Source organism: Balaenoptera ricei, chromosome 5 (assembly GCF_028023285.1).
Source record: "Balaenoptera ricei isolate mBalRic1 chromosome 5, mBalRic1.hap2, whole genome shotgun sequence".
Taxonomy (NCBI): domain Eukaryota; kingdom Metazoa; phylum Chordata; class Mammalia; order Artiodactyla; family Balaenopteridae; genus Balaenoptera; species Balaenoptera ricei.
This window is the reverse complement of record NC_082643.1, coordinates 58,728,191-58,752,289: the sequence shown is the minus strand read 5'-3', so window position 1 is coordinate 58,752,289 and position 24,099 is coordinate 58,728,191. Positions and strand designations below refer to the sequence as shown.

The following is a 24,099-nucleotide window of genomic DNA, read 5'->3' as shown; positions in this document are numbered from 1 at the left end:
AGAGATGAAGCTGAGTAGGCATATAAAAGGGACATGTGGGTAACCGTGGCTTCAGCTTTTTATCAAACAGCATGGGAGTATTTCAATAAATTTATAGCTAATAGAGCCAAAAAAGTATGTATTTGCTGAACACCAGCCCTGATCAAATTAGGAAAAGGGCTACATTTTCTAGAATCAGCCTGTGTTTCTAGGAATATGTCCTGTGTAGATCTGACTCTCACTTACAGAAATCTGTTGAGGGAGCTGTCATAGTTTAATTGGAATTGGAAGAACTGAATTCCAGCAGATATCCAGAGAATATAGTCTTAGCTTTCCCTCATTGGTACCTCTCAGCTCCTACCACATGAGCAGATGCCTTGTCCATCAAGGTGAAGGCCTAATCAATGTCTACAATTATCTACTCTACCCCAAGCCTTTTATGATTACAGCACTTCTCCTATATTACTACTTCAAAACCTTCAGTTTCCTTCTATGCTCTTTTTCTAGAGAATAGAAAACTTTTTCTCAGTTTCTTTCTCTTCTCTCTGTCTATCCTCTAATTTTTTAGATCCTCTTCTTACAGCTATGGGTTAGTGGTAAATATTTACTACTGCTCACCCAAGGCCTTCTGAGCAGGAGTTGGATAAAATCCCTATGTAAAAATATCTCTTTCTTGGGTAAATTTGTTCCTTAAATTCAACCCAGATTCACTGAGCTTAGATGAAAATTCATACTCTAAAGAGAATGACTGATCAGAAACCTTACTGATATTGAATAATAATAACCTTACTGATATTGAATATATATAATAATATATATTTGGAAAGAAAAAGTAATTGCTTTTTAGGGAGATGGGCACCTGGTATTCCTCCTATAAGATTTTTTTTTTTAGCATTCATCACTTAGTTTTAAAAGTCAGATTCATTATTTATGACAGTGTAGGTTTTGAAAAATATGATAGGGACCTAAAACACCTCTTGTATTTCAGAAAATGGGGGAAAAGCAATTAAAATGCATGTTTGCAAACAAGCATGATCTTCTTTTGTTGACAAGAATAAGACAATTCAGGACTCATTTGATTATTTCTCATGCTTGAGCCATTTTAATGATAATTATATTTAGTTTGGCATATGTTTTGTCTCAGTTCCTGCTAGCCTGCAAAAATGACATAGCATTAATTAATGTGGCTTTACTCTAACCATTGTAAATTCAATAAAGTGGTATAAAACATTTTCCATTATCCAGCTTGAAGTACAGACAAAGAGTAAATCTGCCAATAATTTTGAAAGCATATTATCAAAAATCAATACAAAAAGAGCACATAAAGCATGTCAAAACATGATTTTAATCACAGAGTAGAGTTTTTACATTACTTCATAATATTTACTGAGGACCCAGTTCAGGCAGAGTCTAAGTAGTAATATAAACACATTATTTGTGGAATTCACCAACCTCATATTTCATCATTTGGTATTGATAATCATAAAAGAACTACAGTTTATTGATATACTGAGTGCCCACCTACAAGGCATGATGTTATTTTTAATTGTCATCAAAATTCTATAACAGTGATATTACAAAAGACTCTTTTCAGAGAAAGAAAAGTGAGGCTTAAAAAGATTCAATATATTACCTGAGTTGATTAGTGCAAGTCGTATAAGAGACAAAGTTGGGAATCAAATTCATGTCCACCTGACTATAAAAGTTGTTTTCCTTCCCTCCATACTATGATGCCTATAATTTCCAAATATTTATTTTAAATTTTAAATTTAACTTTAAAATTTCACAAATATTTAGTCTTTTGTGATAATATAAGTTTGATAATCATGACTATGCCATACCAAACTGTTCATGCATTAATGGCAGATCTGGTAGGAATTCAGTTGCTTTCAATAAATAATATATTCTTACATATGAGCATTACTTATATATGCTCCAAGCGTTCTGAAGTGTTCGATAGTGAAGTGGATAGGTCTTGGACTCCAATTATATGAAGTATCTAAAGTAGTCAAACCCATAGAAACAGAAAGTAGAATGGTGGCTGCCAGTGGCTGGGGGAGGGGGAAAGAAGGAATTACTGTTCAATAGGTATAAAGTTTTAGTTAGGCAAGACAAAAAGTTTCTAGAGATCAGCCGTACAACATTGTGCTTACAATTAAAAAAACTGTACTGTGTAATCTACACCTAAAAATTTAATAGGGTAGATATCATGATATGTGGGTTTTTCTTACCACAGTAAAACAAGACTGCATTTGCTTCCTTAGTAAGTGATTTTTTTTGGTGCTAATGTTCAACAAAATCCAAGAGAGAAGAGAACACGCCACTTCTGGTAAAGCAGTCTTTTTTCACAAGCTATCTCAAAGTTAGGTGAGACAAACTTTGGGGAGTGTTGATTTAGTCCTTACTTTTCAGAGCATGGCCCTTGACAAGTGGCATAGCTATCACCTGAGAGCTTGTTAGAAATGCAAAATCTCAGTGCCCAATCCAATCTATTAAAACAGATTCTGCATTTTAGCAATATCCTCAGAGGCACGTTGTATTTTGAGAAACACTGAACTAGGCCACATCACAAGAGTTGCAACTGAATCTGGGCTTATTATTTCATTTGCATTGGTACTACCTGCTTTACTGAAACCACGAGGGCATCAAAAAACATGTGGTACCACTTAAGGGTATAAGGGAGGATTTGATTTAGAAACATCATAATTCACTGGAAAACAACAGTCACTTGTTTCTCTTACAAACATTTTACAAGATTTGTAAATAATTAAAAGTAAGCCTGTGCTTATACTTATATCTATAGTTTTATTTCACTATGCCATTCTATTTGGGTTGTATTCCATTTAGTACATTAACACTTGTAGGTGTTTGAAATTACTTTTATTTTCACTCCAAGGGAAGTTTGGAATAAGAAATATCATGATTCAATTATTAATGGTTAATGGTCACCCAGAAAATGGGACCTTGTGCTTGTAGTAGGAATACATAGTGCTTATCAAGCGGGAGAGTGTGAAGGGAGGATGAAGTATGGGGCAATCAGAACTTAGAAAGGTACTCAGATATTTTAGTTCCATTATGACCCTTATTTATTGGTTAACACTTTAGGGAAAACCACTTTTAAAATTATGCAATTTTAATTTTAGGAAAGACTATAAAATCAAAAGCCTCTATACCTTACCTGAGATGGAAACACCAAATGTTTCTATTAAATAGAAATTCCAAATTTTCCATAATATCCTCTTTTATTTCAGATTGTTTATATTGATATAAACTTTCTCATTAGCTGCTCATTTCTCAAATTAAAAATAAATTAGAATTGCTCTGACATTAGCAAAGGTGAATAATTACTTGTGGAGTCAGAAATGATCGACTTTGCAGAGGAGCTAAGGAATCTAAGAATTAACAATGTGACAGCTTTGTTTAATTAGTAATGAAAATGACTTTAAAAACACAAGGTTTAATTTACTGATAATCAATCTTCGAGCCAGTAAATCTCTGTTTCTATAGATATATATTTTTTGGGTGAGTAGAATTTAGATTTTACCAGAAAAAGCCCTTGTAAATATCTAATAAATATCTTATGTTTATTTATTATACCTCTCTCTATGCCTTAATAATGAAAAACATGTATCAAATTAATGAGCTGGCTTCCATTTCTACTGCAGTGTTAAATTTGTTTATTTCCATCATGGTTTATCACTGATAATGGCTCATAGAATTGTTTCCTTTTGTGAAAGGGAAGTTATAAAATTCAAGCATATTCATACTGCAAACATTTTCATTTATACTTCTCAGAATCCAATCTTATACACAACATCTGCAATTGGGTGCTTATAAGCCTCTCAAAAGTAACGTGTCCAAAACGGAGCTACTGATTACCAACCACAGTCCTGCTCCTCCTGGAATTTTCCCCATAACTGACAATTCCTTTCTTCAAGGTACTCAGGACCAATAATTTATAATTATCATTGACTCTTCTCTTTTTCTCACATTCCACATCTAATCCACAAGAAGACTTACTGTGATTGCCTTCAAAATATCTATAGAATTCAACTACAACTCGCCATCTTGTTAGATTACTACCCTGACGTAACCCATAATGAGATGTGAATAATGACAGTAGTCGCCTCACTGTCTCCCCATTTCAACACTGGCTTCTACCGTCTTTATTCAACACAGCATCCTGACTGATCCTGTTAATGTAGAAATAAGATTCTATCACATCTTGGCTCCAAGGCTCAGATTAAGAGGCAGTCTTTGCAGGGACCAAAGTGTTCACATACCGTCTACTCTCCTATGAAGTCTTCAAGTTAAGCTCTTACCAGACTCCTCTCATTCATTCCATTCAAGCGACACTGGCCTTGTTTTTTCTTGAACATTCTATGCAAGTTCCATTCGAGTCTTGCGGGTTCTTTCTACAACACACTGCCTGCCCCCAGATATCTGTAAGGCTGACACCTTCACTTATTCAAGCTTTATCAGAGAGGCCTTTCTCTAAATAAAATAGAAACCACCAACCCTCAATAGAAACAATCCATAATCTCCTAACTTAGCTTTACTTTTTTCATTTAATATATTATAAATGTATTTGTTCAATTAGTTTGTCTCCCCTACCCAAAGGTAAGCTCCATAAAGGCAGGAAATCAGTCTGTTTAATCTCTGCTGTATCCCACTGATTAATAGGAATAGACATGTATTAGGTGATCAATTAATACCTTTTGAATAAATAAATGTTTCTGGTCAAGTGTATACTAAATAATAAAAATGAAGTTAGTAATGTACACTATAAGAGCCTGGGTTTTGGAGTCATGCAGAACTGCTTTTAAATCTGGTATTATCCCATGCTAGTTTTATGATATTGGATAAGGTATTTAACCTCCTTAAGGTTAATTTTTCCCATCTGTAAAATGAGAACAAATACTAGTGTCTACAGGATAGCATTATTGTGCAGATTAAAGGAGATAATATGTAAAGAACATTAACTTAGCACATACTTAAAGTAATGTTAATTATTAGTAGTAGTTATAACTGTTATATTTATATGCAAGATCCTGTGAAAAAATCCTCGTGCAATTTTCTTCATATGAGTTTTAATTATTTTTCCTAAAACACCCATGGTTTTATAGAACAAAGTTGTTTAAATTAAAATATAAATTGTATATCACTCTAACTCATTTTAACTGTTTAGATGACTGTAATTTAGTCATTGATTCATTTACTATCATTCATGTCTTTTTAAAAAGTTTTGAAATTCCCTAATGTCTGGCCCTGTGACAGATACTAGGGGTGCTGTAAACATATATCAATTTCAAGAAGTTCATCATGTAGTAAGGACAGAACATGTAGAGAGATAACTATGATACAATGGACAATATGACAAAGTGCAGAGAAATGCAGCTAGAATTTGTAAGACTGTCTCTGGCTGAGAATTCATTCATTCAACAAATACATGAAATGCTACACGTGCTGAGCACAGATCTAGGAACACACAGGTGAGCAAAATAAAACAAATGTAGAATTGGGATGCTTTCCTTAACTCAGCTATTCAACATTATTGAGTGGCCTACTCTATGCCGGGCAGACACTGAGGATGGAAGGAAAAATGAAGAGAAATGATCTCATGGAGATCATGGAGAAGGTCATGGAGAAGGTCATATTTGAATTAAACTTGAAGGTCAAGTAGAACTGAGGAAAGTGGAGAGGACATGCTAGGGCGGAATGAAGTATCTCCAAGGGCAGAACAAGAACTAGGTAGAGTTTTCTGGAAAGGAAATAGTGTAATATGGAGATATGGCCAAATTATATCAAGCTCAGTATCAAAGTATATGTATTTTGCTTGATTTGTTTGCTCCTGGTGATGAAGCAAGAGAGGAAATTGATTTCATAAAATGTATGGAATGGACTAATGTCCATTGGAAAATACCAAAATGGAAAGACTAGTTTGAAGATTGTTGGAATAGCCCTGGGTAATATATAATAAGGGCCTGTAAAATAAAATGGACTTTTACAGGATAGAATGAAATACTATATTTGAAAGATAATTACAAATTTATATAAGTCAGAATTATCTGACAATTTAAATCATCAATTGCCATTGAATGCATTATTTCCTCAGACATGGAAAGAAAAACAGGGAGACATTTCTTTAATTTTTCTCTAATATTTTGTTTAAATTTATTAATTTTACAGGAGAACTAAGTTTATTTGTATATGATCCTAGATTAAGAAATATAAGTATGAATATTTAAATAGAAATATACATATTTCAATAGAAATATTATATAACTATAAATATTTCAATATAAATATATTTATATAACTACATTGTATAAACTATATTATATAATTATATTATATAAATATTTATATAACTATAAATATTTCAATAGAAATATTTCTTTGGTCAATTTTGATAATATTTCCATGGGTGGAAAAAATAAATCTTAAAGAACTAAGGCTGCTACAATGGAAAAATTATAATTTTCCACTTCTAAATTTTATTCCTGAATCTATTTGAATAGTAAAAGCTGGCTCTATGTGTGTTACATTAAAGCATCATGCATTGCAAATGAGTCAATTAAGCCAGGACCTGTGGATTTCTTATGTCATTTGTCATAGGTCTCTCTAGAATATATATATTTATTTATGATGTCTCCTGTTTAACAACAAATCACAGAAGGAATTTGAATGAGGCCCCATATTTCTGGCACGTAAGGCAGTGATAGAGGAAAGAGGAAGGTTCATGATGGCACCACCCAGAGGAGTGCTACTTCAGACTCCCCACCTCAGCTTCAATCAAAACAATCACAAGATTTAGTTGCACTTATGTCTCATTATCTGTGTGCTGCAGGTTGAGAATAACTGCTGAATAAATTAGCATCAGATCAGAGAGCATGACATTAAGGACACAAATAAAGTGAGTTGCAACATGGTAAATTAAAAACAAGTTGAAGACTTCCTAAGTTGAACATCAAGAGCTACATTTATTAAGGGGAAATACAGCTTCAATTCAAATAGAAAAATAAATAAGACAAAGAAGTATTTTAAATATTTACATTTTGCTTTACCTGTATGTGTAACTTCACCGCAACAACATCAAACAGAATATTTGATTAGAAGATTGGAAATTTAAAGTCTGTATTGTCAACCACAGCCCTGTTTTTTAGACTAGACTTCACAGAATTTAAATATGATCATTTGCTGATAATGGCATTTGCTTCTTAAGATAAAGGTCTCAAGTGCATATAAAATGGTATATGACAAATTTAGTTGTTTTACTATGAGAGTTTAGTTGTCTTATATTGCTCAGTCAGGACTCATTCACATAAAACAAATTCTGTAATAAATTAGAGATCTATAAAAGTAGGTGACTATTGGCTCTAATAATTTTGGGATCTTGTCTCCTAATATCTGATGATATTTGATGAATTCACCTAAACAGATTAAAATAAATACTACTATAACTACCTGCAATTTTGTTCACATACACACAAATATATCTTAATTTAATCTGCATAAAATTTTTATAAGGTAGGTACGATTTTTTTCTTTTTCTGTGACATTGAGGCTCAGAGTGCTTAACTAAAGTGACCATAGATTGGTTTTAGGTTTAAGTGTAATGGGTTTACATAAATATTTAGGACATCATCTGTTTCTTCAAGGAGCAGACTTTTTTAGCTAGGGAGCTAAAATACATATGCAGAGGAGACAAAATTAAATGAAAAATTTGAATAAGAGTTTTGGACAAAGGAAGGAACATTACTGACAGTTGCAAAAATCCTTATATAGGTACAGTGTTTGAAAGAAGGAGCCATTATTTCAGGGTTAAGTGATGAGGAATTATTTCATGAAGGTGATAGAATTTGAATAAGATTTTGAAGGAATTGGAAAGGTAGTTAAGTTTCAGAGAAAGAGGCAATGTAAGCAGGGCAACGTATCAATTAAAATGGATTAGGAATGAAATGGATATGGAGGAGTTCAGAGCACAGGAAGAGAAATAAATGGAAAAGTAATAACCATGTGTTTATTAATTACCTACTCTGTGTCATGCCCATTTAACCTTTACCTGTATTAATTCATGTCACCTTCACAACATCACTGAGGCATTCTTACCCCATGTCATTAGTGAGGAAACTAAGGTTCTGAATGTATAACCAACTTGGGCAAAGTCACATAGTAGTTTATGGCAGAAGCAAAATGAAAATTGGTGGCTAGAGCCATAGCCCGTGTTCTTGACCATTATGCAGTACTGTTTTCCATGATCATAATAGCGATCTGGCACTCTTCTACACATTACAACTTAACTCACTACAGGATGGATTGGCTGTCTACATATAGGCATTAGTTTTACATATACCCTGGGTAAGAGGAAGTCATGGTCCTAGTTTATTTGAGGAAGTGAAACTTAGCAGTCATATTATGGATGAAAAGAAGACATGAAATATATCAAATATTTTGCATCCTATTATTACTGTTACTTCATTAAGAAGTATGTTTTACATTAGATAATACCTTTCCTGCATAGGAAATAATTTTACTCAATCACTGTTATAATTCTTGTTCCCATAGTATCTAGCCCAGCACATGCTATCACTAATGTCCTTTCAAAGTCCTTCCCCTCAGATAGAGTATAGTCCCATTCAAATTCTGATTTCATTTTATTGTACCTGTGACGATCTCCCTCACATCATATTCTTACTTAAAATATTCCTCCCCATTCATCATAGGGCATGATTTTGTAAAATATTTTAATTTATTTTATTCCTTCAAAAAAATATATATTTTCTTTGTCTCTCACCTGCGTGGTGTCCCTGCCTCTTACCTATTTTTAGGCATGTACTCAACTGGGGGAAAGAAACACATCTAAGTTTTTTTGTTTTTTTTAATAGATCTTTATTGGAGTATAATTGCTTCACAGTACTGTGTTGGTTTCTGTTGTACAACAAAGTGAATCAGCCATATATATACATATGGGCAGAGGACCTAAATAGACATTTCACCAAAGAAGACATACAGATGGCTAAGAGGTACATGAAAAGTAACACATCCAAGTTTGAAGAAACCCACATGGCTGCAGGTAATTTTATTCCTATGTTGCATTCCCCTATGGGCATTCTTACTGGAGATGTGTATCTCTTTGAGACATGGAGAAAAACAATCTCCCAGCAATACAGGCTGATTCAAAAGTTCTGCCAACCATCAACATGATAATTTTAGCTAAGGTATTTTTCTTCTGTGTTCTCATCTGTGACCTACTGTGAATGAATCATGATTTGGGAATTAACTGGTTATAAATCAGTAAATTTTGTTGTTGTTGTTTCTTTTGTTCCTCTTTATTTTGAAAACGTTTTTATTGTTGTTGTTGTTTTTGTTTTGTTTTCCATATTTAAAAGCTAAATGGCATAAATGGATATCCAATCAATTGAAATTACTTCATAGGTTGAGAACATTTATTGAACATACTTTGCTGCTGTGCACATTTGGCATATGTAACTTAAAACTTGATTAACAGCAAATGGAAGTTGAACCAGTGCTTGAAAAAAGTCTAAAGCATGTTCCTTGCCAAATGTTTCAGATGATTTTACAAAGTGGTATGAAGTGTATGAAGTATAAAGGAAGGAAAGAGGATACATAGGAATGGTGAAGAAAAAATGGATTAAAAGAAAATAAAGGCCTCAGTTATGTGTCACATAAATACTTTATTGAGTGACTGAAGAATTATTTGAAATCCTTATAATGGGAAGCTCAACACATAACCACATTTACAAGACACTAACAAGAATCTGAGAGATGTGAAATTCCAGATATATCTGAGTAAAAACAGGATTTGCTTTAACAAAATAATTAGTCTCAAGGAACTTTCCCAGTCTTCTGAGGCAATTGCTTTCCTTAGAACTATTAAAATATCTCAATGAAAAAAATCAATAAAAGAAATACATCTGGCTATAAAAAAAAACCACTTAAAAGGTGGCGGGCATCTATGGTTACAGTAATCCTATTAAATGTTAAACTTCAATGCCTCAATCAAAACTTTGAAGTTAATATTTCATTAGGATAAAAAGTGAAAGAGCCAAGAGGAAAAAAAAATTGATACTTTTACTGCTCCTTTTATCTGGATACAATTTCTCTGGTGCTGAATTCATAGTAAGTGAGTTAACACAAATATTTCAAATAATAAATAGAAATTTGGGTTCATTGAAGATCAGCTTTGACAAGAATCTACTAAAATACAGGACAAATACTATTAATATTAGGGAAATTGTTAATCACATTATTATGGCCAGTTTTCTCTCTATCCTGAAATCAATAATAATCTAATAGAAGAAATTCAGATATTTATGATCACACACACATGCATAATTTGCCATTGTACTTACTTTTGGTCACAACACCTTCTAAGTGAATGATGTTAGGATGGTCAAACTGCCCCATGATACTTGCTTCACCCAGGAAATCTCTGCGTTGCTTTTCAGTATAGCCTACTTTAAGGGTTTTAATTGCCACAGGTAATTCTCTTTTTCCTGGAAGTTTCAAACGTCCACTACAAACTTCACCAAATTCACCTTGTGATAAAGATGTAGAAAACACAGAAACTCATTACAAATCCCTACTCTAACAGTAGTCTAAAATTCTCTTAGAGTAGTAAGGTTTAGATAAAACAGAGTTGAAGGGGAGTCCAACTTCCTTATCTATGTTAAAAGAAATTAATGGTGCATTGGGAAAAATCATTTACACGTGATCGTAAGACACATTGGGGGCTATTAGTTTCATCTCTCTCACCTACAGAAACCTTAATGGAAACATTAGAAAGAAACTAAAAGCAACTGACTGAAAATCACTTCCTTCTTCCTTTCTTTCTACTCTAGCAGTGACACTAATGAGAAGAGAAAAAAGAAAAGGGCCATAGCAGGACAAAAAGGAAACAGTCTTAAGGAAGAAATGATTCATAAGTAGAATAATTGGGTGCTTGAATTTTGTAAATACTTTTGGGTATTAAAAATTATATATATTATATATGAAATATAATAAACAGTAGATGGTGAAAAACACTATGTTTGAATATACATTTTTGCTGGTTTGTTTTTTTTCATAAACCTAACATTTGCTGGTTTAAGTATGAGCTAGGCAGAAGGTAATATTAAAATATGATCAATTATATACCACCTTGAAAGTAAGTCAATTACAAAAGATTAAAAACATTCTGAGTTAGATCAGGACATTGATATATTACATTTTATAATATAAACACAGGTTAAAAGTCCGAGTTAAACACACCGTCTTACCCGCTCCGATAACTCTTTCAATGGTGATGCATGAAGCTTCTATCTCCTTGGCGAATTCATGGACAGCTTGATTGGGATCCTCATAGGTGTGTGGGTCAATATAAGTTCTTACTCCTGGCAGTTTAACTGTAAAAATAAATGGGCATTACAGTCGAAGTGCTTGTGATGGATGAGTGAAATTATAAACGTTATTAATGTACAACTATGGCTTAAATCCCCAATTCCTAGAAGTGACAGAGCTGCAAGGACAGACCCTCTCCTGAATTATAGGAGTCATTTGTACAGCTATCTCATTTTTATAATTTTAGAAATCTGGATTGTTGCCATGCACAAGAAGAAGTGCATATGTGACGACGTATTTGAGTAAGGACATCTTTCAACACTAATGTTTCAGGAGTCAGTCTCTGAGGCAAACTAAGACACTTTTGTTTACTAAACTGGACAATGAAATGCTACTGGTTTAGTTGTTGGTTTGTTTTCTTATGCTTTCCTTAAAATCTCATCACAGATGATTAGTTTAGGTTTTACAAAAATAATTTAAAATAACTTTTCTGGTGCTTTGGTCCTATAAGACTGACAAAGCAGTCAAGAAGAAAAGAGAAATTCACTCTATTGTTGCTGCAGAGCATTATGCAAGTCTCTTATGCTCTATGAGCCTCAGTTTCATCGCATTTTAAAGGCTACCGATATTACCCTCACAGTATTTTTTGACGATAAATAACGTTAAATAAGATAGGACTGTGAAAATAGACTCCAAAATGTTTTGCAGCATGAATTATGGCTTTCATGATTTTGACTTTCGTGGTCATGGCAGAGTGACAAAAACAAAAAAACCTTCTTTTTGTCATTTACTTGGCAAATCAACTCATACTGTACTATTTGTTAAAAATGAACATATTAATAATAAAATTAGAACCCATTTAGGCAGATTTTTAAAGCTCATTATTAAAACTGGATTTTCTGCATTTCTTAAAAGTGTAGTCTTTTTCAAGTCATTTGAACCAAGGTTGCTGCTACAGGATGTGCTTAGGGAAATTCCTACCAAAATGTTAGAAAAAGAAGAAGAAATTTATTCATTTAATCTGGTGGTGTTATTTAATGACATATTTCTACTGATTGTTGTTACGAATTAGAATTGGCCTGGAAATATGGTTTGAAATATAATAGCTTTATATATTAAGCAAAAAGTTTTTATTTTAATGATTGTAATGAAAGTATGCTTTAAAGAATTGAAAAAACCATCCAGCTGTTGCCTAGGGTCAGCTGGCAACACCACAAGCCCATACGCTTTAGAGGAATGTAACAAAACACTTACACTTTTTATCCCAATATTTTTGGTCAGTTATTACAAATCTCTAGCCTGAAAAGAAGCCAAAATCACAATAAAGTGTCCCCTACTTTGTTTTATTTTGATTTTTTTTTACAGTTTGCTTACTGTGCCCATTATGAAAATGCATCTTTTCCTCTTCTGGATCTTGTTTTGCTTTGCTGTAACCACACCGCCTGGAACAGAGTAAGCTACGATTAGCCACATCTCCAAGTGGTGCATCACATCAAGCCCAGAAGCACGCAACACAATTGAAATGATTGCAACCTTAAGTGATTTTCACACCAGCAGTATGAAATAACACCAATACTCTTTTGTATGAATCGTATTTCCCCAGCTAGTATCCCTCACTCTTGCCCAGATTTCACTGAGAAGTCTGAAGCTCTCCAAACCTATTTTTAAACATGACTTCACCATATACCATACACCAGACATTTCTCTGTTCCCTTCTTCTTTTACTGCTTTTTGCCACCTCAGAGGTCCCTGCCTTTTCTCAGGATGAACTGTCCCAAATACGTCTCTGATTCAAAAGTCTCCTCCTTTCAGCACCTTACTCCATTATTCTGTTTCATTTATTTCTCTTGTTTTGGAGTCTTTAGTGTCTCCACTGGTCTCCTGTCAATCTATCCATTTCCATCAATTTAATTAATACCTCTATCCCTCTGGTTTTATTCTTTTGAGAGTTATACTCTTATTCCCTTTGGATTTATTTTCTAGGAATATTCCACTGGCATTCAAACTCAATAGATCTGAAAAAGAAAAGAGTATCTTTCTCTTTACTTTCAATCTTGATCTGCTGCCTTCTTTTCCTCTTAATAACATTTTCATGGCTTTGGTACCTTAAGGTCAAAGCCCTGTTCTCGTGGACCTCACAACAAGTTAGTTGCCAAATCCCAAGCATTATATAACATAAAAGTCTTTTGATCCACCTCTTCCATTTCACTAGCTCTACCTCTTCTTCAATTAAGGTCTTGCTGTTTTTCTTTTGGATTACTATCAGTGCCTCTGAACTGATGCCCCTGCATTCTATAACTGCTTTCCTAAACTACACTAGACATGGCTGTAGCCAAATTACCATAAATAAGGTATTTTTCTATTGTGTTAGCTCTCTTCTGCAAAGTTTTCAATAAAATAATAAGGTAAAGATTCCTAAATGTAGCCCCAATGCACATTTCCCACATCATCTCTGAGATATTTCTCCATGCTTCCGTTATGTTCCTATATACTGGTTCCTGCACTTAGGATGCTCTTCTTAACAATTTCCAATTATCAAAGTCCAGTTCAGTTGTTGCCTTCTTCATGTTTTCTTTCCCTAATACCGTGGCTTAATGCAGTCTTGCCCCCTCTGAACCCAGTAGCTTTCTGTATCCCTCTCATGGTGTGACTGCCATTCTACAATGCAACATAGTCATTTGAGAATGTTTTTTGGCTCTCTTGCTATTGTTGTTAGTTTCTTAAATGGCAGCAACTACCATTCATCTATAAATTTCTGAAGTAACCTAGCACCTGGCTCAGAGTTGGCCCCAAAAATATTCGTCACATTGATGAATGAATAAATGAATGAGTGGATGATATTCTGGTTGAGTCTACACAAGGACAAGTGTTTAGAGAGAGAATACGCTGATGAATACTAAGGTACGTGAATAACCATATAACGTTAAAACAGCTGACCAAAATAAAAATATCTAAATTACTTTTAGTGAAACTCTAAGGAAGTGAATTTATTATTCACAAGCTCTTATAACAAAATTGAGTTTATTAAAAACAAAATTTCATTTACTTCTGCATAAAGAAAATACAGCCAAAATGTCAGATTGACAAAATATTTTCATTACCAAGTTGACTGAAAACTACTATATGATGTAAATGAAGTGGCCAATTGACATGCACTGAGGACTGTTCCTTGGTTTCCTATTCTAAAATGTTTCTTAAATATGTGTATATTTTGATATAAAAATGAAACTTTTTATTCTCTATCTTTCTTAGTGTATAAGTACATATATTATACAACATAGATAACAAAACCTGTTCTTGTGCCATTTTTGAAAAATTTCAATTATCTTAATTTTATCATATTAAAGAACTGGCAATTTATTAGTAAAGTACAGCTAGGAAAATTTAAGTAAACTTGAAGTAATATGCTTAATACATATAGTGTTCTTGGGTGAGGAAAATTACACAATGAGGAACTGGTGGCTTTTCAAATTTTATTCATAACATGTAGATGCATTTGTCACTTAAGAGCCCTTAAGACATCTTGAATCACCTCACCACAGTGAAATGGAGAGAAAAAACGAACACATGATATCATCCTGAAATAATAGCTGGTCTATTCAAGCTGACATTTAAGATATTTTAATACATTGTTCATATTTTTTAGATATTACATTATTCTTTCAATCTTTAATGTATGTACCTCTAGAGAGAAGTTATTGATACTGGGTTTTGTTTTTTCTTTAACCAATGTTCTAAATACAATTGTGTGAAATCATCCTGAGATTTATGTTATTTAAATAATACTGACAAAAACTTTGTTAGAGGAATTCTAAAGATACCTAAAAAGTATACAAGTTCTTGCAGTTTACATTAGAAAACAAACATCCATTCCACCTTTAACTCTCCTACCTTCAAAAAAAATTAAGCTTTGAAACTTATATCCTCAAATAGTCTTTATCATTAAATAAGTTTCATGGGTATTTAAATTGCATGCAAATGCCTCATATGAAAATGGAAATAAAACTTTGGATCTCATCTAAAAAATGATTTGGGAATACCATGGTGAGGAGTTATTAACATTTTAATACCTAGGGTGAGAGTCAGGAGGGCAATAAGAAGGAGTTATTTTTGACTACAGGCATCTCAAGACTTCTATAACATAATAGGGCTGCATGTCACATTAACATAAAAAATTAAGTTCTGGAACACCCCAAAGCAACATTAAAACAAACCTCAACAAGATACAGCAAGTAGAAGTGCAGCTGGCAGAGACTGGCACTCAAGCAGTGGTTCAGCCTTGGTAACAAAGCATTGCAGGGAGCAGGTTCATTCAGTATCATCTTCTGTACCTTGTCCAGATGCATCATTTTAACTCAGCATACACTAGAGTCAATAAATATGCCATTCTGTACATCAGTTACAACTCCTATCTTCTAGAACCGATTTTTTTTTTCAAATGGAAAAGAAACAGTTTCTTCATTTTGCTTCAGTCACAATTTTAATGAACTTTGATATCATTTTACTAAAAACAACTGTAGTGCAATTAGAGGAATCATCTTCTAGCCATTTATACTTATTTTCTTCTAGAAAACAATGTTATTTTATTTTTTAGTAGTAGAGGTGGGCATGAGAAATAATATTAAATGTAAGCATAATTCATCTTCATAAATGAATATCTATTAAAAGGTACAGGAGAGATGCTTCCTATATAAGTGACTTCATGGGGAATTTAGAAATCAATCTATTTTCCCCCATTTCTATCCTAAGGATTTGAATAACACAGCCTTGATAATATTAATGCAGATCTTAAAAACTTGGCCCAAGCCACAACATCTAAATTTGGATATTTGAAATTTCTGTAAGACATGAAATAGTAAACAATAATCTTTATGAATGGATGGATGTGCCAATGAGTAATTTAGTTCTTGGATGTAAATTAAAGATTTGATAATAAATTAGTGGTATGAATGTCAAGCCCTCCAGAGTACCAAGTGAAGCACAGAATCAGAACTTTACTAAATGACACCATTATGGACAATGAGGAAAGATGAGTGAATGAAAGAGCAAAAGGAGATTGTAGATCCTTACTCCACAATAACCTCCACAAAATCTGATTTTTCCATTGCTTTAGCCTATGGAAATAAACACTGAATAAACACTTTTTTCCCCTTAATTCTAAATAAGGTGGGGAGGGGGGAATGGTGAAAGAAGGAATGGTTTTGCATTTTGATGTCTTTGAAAGAGTGAGCATATGCCGTGCCTGGCTCAGAAATGGACGTGCCTATAACTGTTCCTCTATTATCCAGATGGATTAAGAGATGCTTTACCATACTTTAAAGCAAAAATATTCAAAAGGCAACGTTGGAGCAAACATTAGAGTCAATATGTGCTGCTTATGAAAAAGAAAAGTTCCTTGTATTGTAGCCTCTTTTAAAAACACATTTCTCCATATATGCACACTCTCTTGTTCTGACATAACGACCTCAACCACCGCATAATGTTGTGTTTAAGAATTTTATGCTGGAATCTTGAAAAAAATAAGTTACAGTTTTTTTGGGAAATAATTGGACCTTTTCACTTCAAGAGTCTCTCCAACTGTAAAGTAGTTTTAATAAAACCTCAGTTAACTCAGCCCCCATAAAATAAAGAAGCATATGAAGATTAGCTTATTTATATATCTAATAAATACTGAAAATAGATTGTTTTATTTTACAGGACCACATTCTTCAATAAGAATGTGAGTGCAAATGCAGAAAAATGGGACATTGGATATATAGGCTGACTTGCTAGCATTTGTATACTAGGGTACTGGATTTTGAGTTCCTTACAGAGAGATGTAAGTTACACAAAAAATGCAACTGATTTATTATTATTTACTGAAAATTCTCAGACATACTTCTCAAAGAAAATGTACATGTTTTTGAAAACATGCTTTCCTTGGATAGGGGAATGGAGTGATGATTATACCACAAAAAATGAGGGCACAGCTTGCTGTGTTCCCATCTCACATTCTTCCAAGGATACTAACCACCCTATGATTAATGGCAATGTAAGAAGCTAGCTTATTTCCTATTTTATGCCTTATATATCATTTTTAATTTCTATATTATAAAAGACAAAGAAAAAAAACCTTAGAAATAACACTTCTAAAATAATGTAGTACATATGAATTTGTAAAGTTTTTCATTAATAACCTCTTCAAATCCTTTTAGAATTAGCAGTAAGAGAAAGACATGAATAATTTGAAATACTTCAGAAAACTCAAAGATGAATTATAGACTCTTCATTACTGAGTTAAAATTTAATTACCTTAGAATTTTGATATAAAAACACATTTCGTAAAGTATGACATGTAAGTATTGTGTCTCCCTGTTTTCAACAAATTTTGTTCTAATGTGAGAGTAGGTAATTTCCTACTAATTTTTAAAATAGTTCATGGATGTGACCATTGGATTTCTCAATTAGAGTAGTCCCACTTAATATCTCCTATGGTCTGAGGTTCCACAGTTATTACAAAAAAGGATTTGGTAGCAGTTCATAGCAAGTCCTCAGTTGGAATTTAATATATTATCTCTCTATATTGTGGGCAAGCCTCACATCTGCCTGCCAACAGCACTTTAAATGGCGGTCTAGAATTATAAGGATGATTTTATTCTCTATGTCTCTTTCGTAACTCTATAAAATGGAATAGCACTTCCACATACCTCCCCGACAGAAATCTGTTGAAGATGAGTGAAATAATCTGTTAAGTATGTAAAAATAAAACTTTGCTAACTTCAAATTTCAACAAACTTTCAGTTAATGAATTAACTTTCAGTTAGTTCATTGAAAAATTAAGGTAATAATGTTTCAATGTAATCCACAATCATTTTGGTCAGAAAAATATGTTTTGTTTTTGTTTTATTCTCTGAATTATGAGAGAAGTTAGAGTTTATCCCTTGTGCTTCCGATTTTAAATAGTATTTAAAATAAATAATAATAATTTCTAAAAAAATGTGGTTGATTTTCTAAAAATCACAGAGTAGGTAAATGAACAAAATAAGAATTTAATGTCTCTATTTTCAGAATAGTGAACTCCATTTTACTTGCCACATGAATCCCTCAGAAGAAGTAGTAAGGGATATAAAAACACTGGAAAGCTTGACAACTGATGAATGCAGGAAATAATCTAACATATGTTTGAATTTAAGAAATGCAAGAAAAAGCTACTTTGGGACTATGGGAAATTTCAGAAGAACTTATAATAAACATTATGTTATAAATATATATTGGTTCCTGTAAGCATAAACAAAAATGAATATCAAGGGGTAAATAGTAATGTTATTTTAGAAATTGCACATATTAATATCTTATTTACATTGAAGACAATCAATTCAACACTGGATGCTTGTAAAAATGGATGGGGTGAGGGTGGGAGGAATGAAGAAATGACTAGAGTCTCAAGCCAGCTGTGATGGTATGAAGTCAAAGATCACAGATTAAAAAATACCCCTGCGAAAAATGTAGGCCATCTTGGGGATAGGGTGCCTAAAATCTAGGCATCTGGGTTTCATTAAGACATATTACAGAAATATCTTCCATCACTGAGTAGATTTCCAGCAAAGCAGGAAGAATATTTTTAAAATTAACATTATGCATATGTGTAAAGATTTCACAACAAAGTAGGCAACTAGAGTGATGAAAAATAATTTGAGATCAAAGATAACAACATGTAATTACCAATTTCATCTTATAAATGGCACACCAGACATTTGAAAAATAATGGAGTATGGTTTCCTGGTGGGAACTTTGAGAGTAAAACTCAGAACTCCATAGCCCTGCAGAAGATTTAATGTAGTTGAATTGCAGAACAAAGGATCTAGATCAATGGTTTTGAAATTATGTTTTTCAGACCCTGAGATTTCCACAAGGTATATTAAGGTACTTCTAAAAGCCAGTATATTTACAATGGGCAATTTTAATGTATATGTGTTGCATTATATTAAGGTCAAAACCAATCACACATATTCATGAGTGGTCTTTCAAGAAATGAAAAACTATGATATTCCAAAATCTCAAAATGTCTATCTAACCTCTGCTCTGTAATTGTAAATATGTCTGTTCACAAATGATCACAGAATGTTCCTTGGAAATTATTTATGTGGTAATTGACAAACGCTGATATGATTATACATACAAAATTAGGTGACAAGATTTCAGGTCAAGATTTCTTAGTATTTTACTGATTGTAGTAGGAAAATTCTCAGCCCTTAATTTCCACTACCTAAGGTTTTTTTTTTTTCCCTTCCTAATGCTTTAATCTAAACAAATAGTATCTTTAACTGAAACCTCATAGTGACTAGAAATTGTAAAATGGAAGTTGAGAAAGCAGAGCAATAAAAACATATTTAGCTTCCATTCTTCCCAACTAATAATTTTGAACAACTTTCTTGCTGTCCAATTTATGTAAGCTCAATTAAAGTTTGTTTCTTTTGCTTTATTTTGTTTTGTTTTACTAATGCATTAAAAAAATTCTGGCTTTTCCATAAATCTTTGCACACAAATTGTTAGCATTTTATTGGGTACCTAAGCACATTTGTGGCTCAATAATTTGTTTTTTGTGTACACACACACACACACACACACAAATACACATGCACACACACAAACACACTCATTGAATAATTGCTGACATTATTTGAAGAAAGATGTTAGAAAAAAAATTGTTTTCTTAGGTTTCCTGGTGTGTGATTTGTGAAGAAAATGTTCCACCTTCCCTCTTTTCTTTTATTTCTTCCCTTTATAAACTCCCTGAAGTCAACTACACAGTAGAAAGAGATACCATTTTTTAAAAAAAATCAAGCAATTTAAATCCAGCTAAAGTTAGTTTTCATCAATACTTTCTAAGTCATGGCTTTATAAATGTTCATACACCCATATCTTTGAGGTTTAGTTCAAGGTATGTCTGGATGTCATTTTTCTTTTTTTCCAAGATGTAAATTCTGCTTATTCTGCTTCAGTGATTATTTATCTCTTATAATAACCAAATTTGAGAGTCAAGTAAAATGAGCAATTCAGTGACCATTTTTAAGTTTTTTTATAGAGCAGTAAAAAAATAAAATCACAGTTTCAAGCCATTTATATTATACTTCAGCCTTTGCCAGGTTTCAGGGTTGTTTTGTTTTTGTTTTTAGTCTGTCACTGAAGCCCTAGGCTCATATAAGAATTTCCTAAGTTAAATAAGTAGGAACAAATCTGTACTTTCATATTAACTTAAAACAAATTTTCAAATATAAAAATTTCAAAAGATTGAGTAAAAAGATCAACAAATCTTATCAATCTGTATTTGTTTACGCTCTCTTGTTCTCAGAAGATCATTGGTATCAATTCCACCACTTCTCACATCTATGCATGCATGCACACTCATTCACTCCACAGTTTTTTGAATCAACAAAAATTAATTTACACCTAGAGAACACAAGTAACAATTTTAAATGACCCAAGGCAGCCCTATAATTCTCTAAAATGCATTTCAGCTCTTTTCTTGGCAAATTTTGACTACAAATAACAGCTCAATATAGTAGTGGAGGGATTTAGACTCCTTAATCTAGACAGAAATTATCTGGAATATTTCACTTTTTTACAAGGTAGCTCACTACTGTGTAGGAGAGTTCCTCTAAATCTGTGAAGAGAGTTCTTTGGTCTTATGTTCTAGCCTATAGTTTCATAGCTATAACCCAGATATATTTAGAATTTGCATTTGTAAATAATTAAGACTATCCCATTTGGACACTGATCCCAAAAATGTGCATATTTTTTACTTAATTGGTATCAACTTAGGAATATCACTTCTAATATCTGAAGTAATTCAAGCTTAAAACTATTAAGTAAACCATTTAAAATTACATGTGGTTCTGTTCTCCAATGCCACATATATCCACAATGATTATGAACATAGAAGATCCTACTTAGGCTATGGTCATTCCATGGGTCTGGGAGACAGAAAAGGTGACTTCACTTTGACAGAAGTGGCATTCTACTTCCACGTATGATATGGTTTCACTCTTGATGGAACAACAAAAACAGTGACATGTTAAATGTAAAACAGATGTTACAATCTTACAATGTCCTGCTTTAAATCAGGACCACAGTAAAAGCCTTGGAAGAGAAGTATGAGTGCTTGACTTAAGGGTGATATGCTATATGCATATTTGATTTGAAAGTATCCATTGTGAAATCACTTCAGATTCCTTTTTGGGACTCAGTTTCAGTCTACTCTTCTGTTAAAGCATAACTTGAATACTAACTATTAAAATGTACACAAATGAAAAAAAAAAAAAAAAGGAATGCTGACGATAATACATATAGGTGGGACAGCACATAGGAGTGAAAGCAGGAGGGGAACACTAACCATATTAGGCTTGGATGGGCAACAGCGCACAGGGAAGAAGCCCTTCCACAGCCACAATCGCAGCAACTGAAAAGCAAACAAGAGAGCCCAAGATAAGGAAGAGATCCCACTCCCTCGATATAGCTATAAAGACACTACGAATTTAGACAGGTGTCTGCTTTGCTTTTCAAAAGCAAAAATTCCTAAATGCATACAATTAATTTTCCCACAAAGCTTTTCAAATTAAGAAGTATTTTATGGGTTTAAGAAATACAGAGCTGTATTAAATAGTTATTTTTATTTTACTTAAAAAGCTTATTTGGTAGGAAATATAATGAGCCAATGTATTTGATTATCCAATTAAAACAGACATGCAAATAAAAATGTAAGCATTTGAATATTTCCTCAGAAATTCCTGCAAAAATTATACTCAGAAGACGTTCTAAATAGCCCTGTAAATAAATGTTTTGCATAGAGCTTAAATATTTAGGATGGAGAACAATGCCTTGCTCATTTGACCCACTGATTTCTTATAGCAGTGGCATCATTTATTACAGACTATTGAAAATGTTATGCTTACATGACTTCTCCAATCATTTACGGAAAGCTGTCAATTTAAATTTAAATTTTCAGATTTTAAAAATGCATCTCCATAATATATTTGCAGAGCTATTGTTATATTAAAAAAAAAACCTATATATAATACATGCACTTTTCTGGATATTGCAAGATTCAATATTCTTTTAAATTTTCCACATATTCATAGTAAAAAATCCAGAAAATACCAAGTAAATTGTTTAATATGATGTACTTTATTGCTAGAAACCAAGTAAACTAAAGGCAGAATATAACATAGAAATTATTTAGTGCTTCAATGCATTCACTTTCCAGTATAGTTTATAAATTGCACTTAGAGTGATTTCAAGAGAACTGTGGGATGAGCTCAGTAACGGTACCACACACCAGCAGGCCAAGACTTTTATCTAAACTCTGTCTATTTTGAACTTTAATTACTTAAAATGTATCTAGTCTATTTTATATCAAATAAGGAGAAGAAAATAAAATATAAACATCCAATATATTTGGGAATGCTAACAAAGGTAGACAAGTATTTCCAAATTAAATTCCAATGGATCTTTTTCAAGGAAAAATAGGCAATGTTCCATATATTTTCTTTGGAGCATTGACAATGCTTTAATGTTCCCACTACTAAGTGTCTGAGAATTTGGCTGTCACTAAAATGGCAACAGTGACATTTATTTCCAGATAGACTATTTGTATTTTAAAGAATACGCCAAATAATTATTTTCACTGTAGAGATATTGAAAGTCAAAGTTACAGTATATCAAATTGTTAAAATACTTTTAAGAGTAGATAAAGCATCTGTAAAAACCTTCGGCAAATCTTGATATATTTCCTTATAATTACATTTATTTCATTAATGCCTTAATTACTGATATTTTAAATATGTTAACTTTTCTACTGCTTCTGTTTGTATCAGCACTCAGATTTGGGGTTGGTAAACTATGGCCCATTGGCCAAATCTAGCATACCACTTATTTTTGTAAGTACAGTGCTATTGGAACATGGCCACACTCGTTATTATTGTTTATGGAGTCTTTTGTGCTGTTGCGGCAGACTTAGGTAGCTGTAACAGAGAATGTGTAGCCTGAAAAGCTTAAAACATTTACTATCTGGCACTTTAAAGAAAGTTTGCCCTCTTTTTTTAGACTATTAGTTTTGTGAGATGAAGATGATTCCTTGACCTTTTTTTCCATCACAGTTTAAACATAATTAATGACACGTAAGTAGTTTCACTGTAATTGGTATTACCTAATGGCACAATTATCTCAATTTACTGATAGCTATTAATATGGAAAGTTTGCATAGATGTGTTAATTTTGAATAGCACAGTTCCAACTCAATAAATAATAAATAAATAATAATAGATTGTTGACACATGTATACAACTGTTTTTTAGCAGTTAAAAAAAGATGATGTCATCTCCTAATAAAGTACAAACATCCTTCTAGTTGAGTGTGCACAGCTTATAAACACATGTAGAATTGTGCTTAGGAAAGCAAGAACTGCACTGTGATTGGCCATTACCTATAAGGATTTGTTTAATGCTTGATCAGTGTTCTAAGACTCAAAAAATACACTAATGATTCCAAAAATAATAACATTTTATTCAGTCCTTTTTATTTGAAAAAATATAATAAGGCTTTTGTCTTACAAATTAGTACATATACACGCACATACACACACACGCAATTCACTATAACACCAAATCTACAAATTTTAGTCCTGAAGAATTTAACTCACCTTACCTATCATTAGATTTCAAATTATAGTTTTTAAAAAGTTTAGTCAAAAAATCTGAAATCTTGTAAAATCAAACACTCCTACTTTTTCTGAGTCATTGT

At 32.6% G+C, this 24,099-nt stretch overlaps 1 protein-coding gene across 5 annotated transcripts in view; it reads right to left on the bottom strand.

Moving 5' to 3' along the window:
- Positions 1–24,099, bottom strand: part of EPHA5 (EPH receptor A5) — a 320,620-nt gene that overhangs the window by 31,392 nt on the left and 265,129 nt on the right. For 2 of the 5 annotated variants that reach the window (XM_059924074.1, XM_059924075.1), the window contains exons 9-12: positions 21,695–21,760; positions 12,697–12,764; positions 11,262–11,387; positions 10,356–10,541 (exon numbers count right to left, since the gene is read on the bottom strand). In XM_059924074.1, the coding sequence (XP_059780057.1) occupies positions 10,356–10,541; positions 11,262–11,387; positions 12,697–12,764; positions 21,695–21,760 (446 nt within the window). Of the gene's footprint in view, positions 1–7,046; positions 7,059–10,355; positions 10,542–11,261; positions 11,388–12,696; positions 12,765–21,694; positions 21,761–24,099 lie in introns of all 5 variants that reach the window. The other 3 variants (XM_059924077.1, XM_059924078.1, XM_059924076.1) reach the window with 2 other exon arrangements.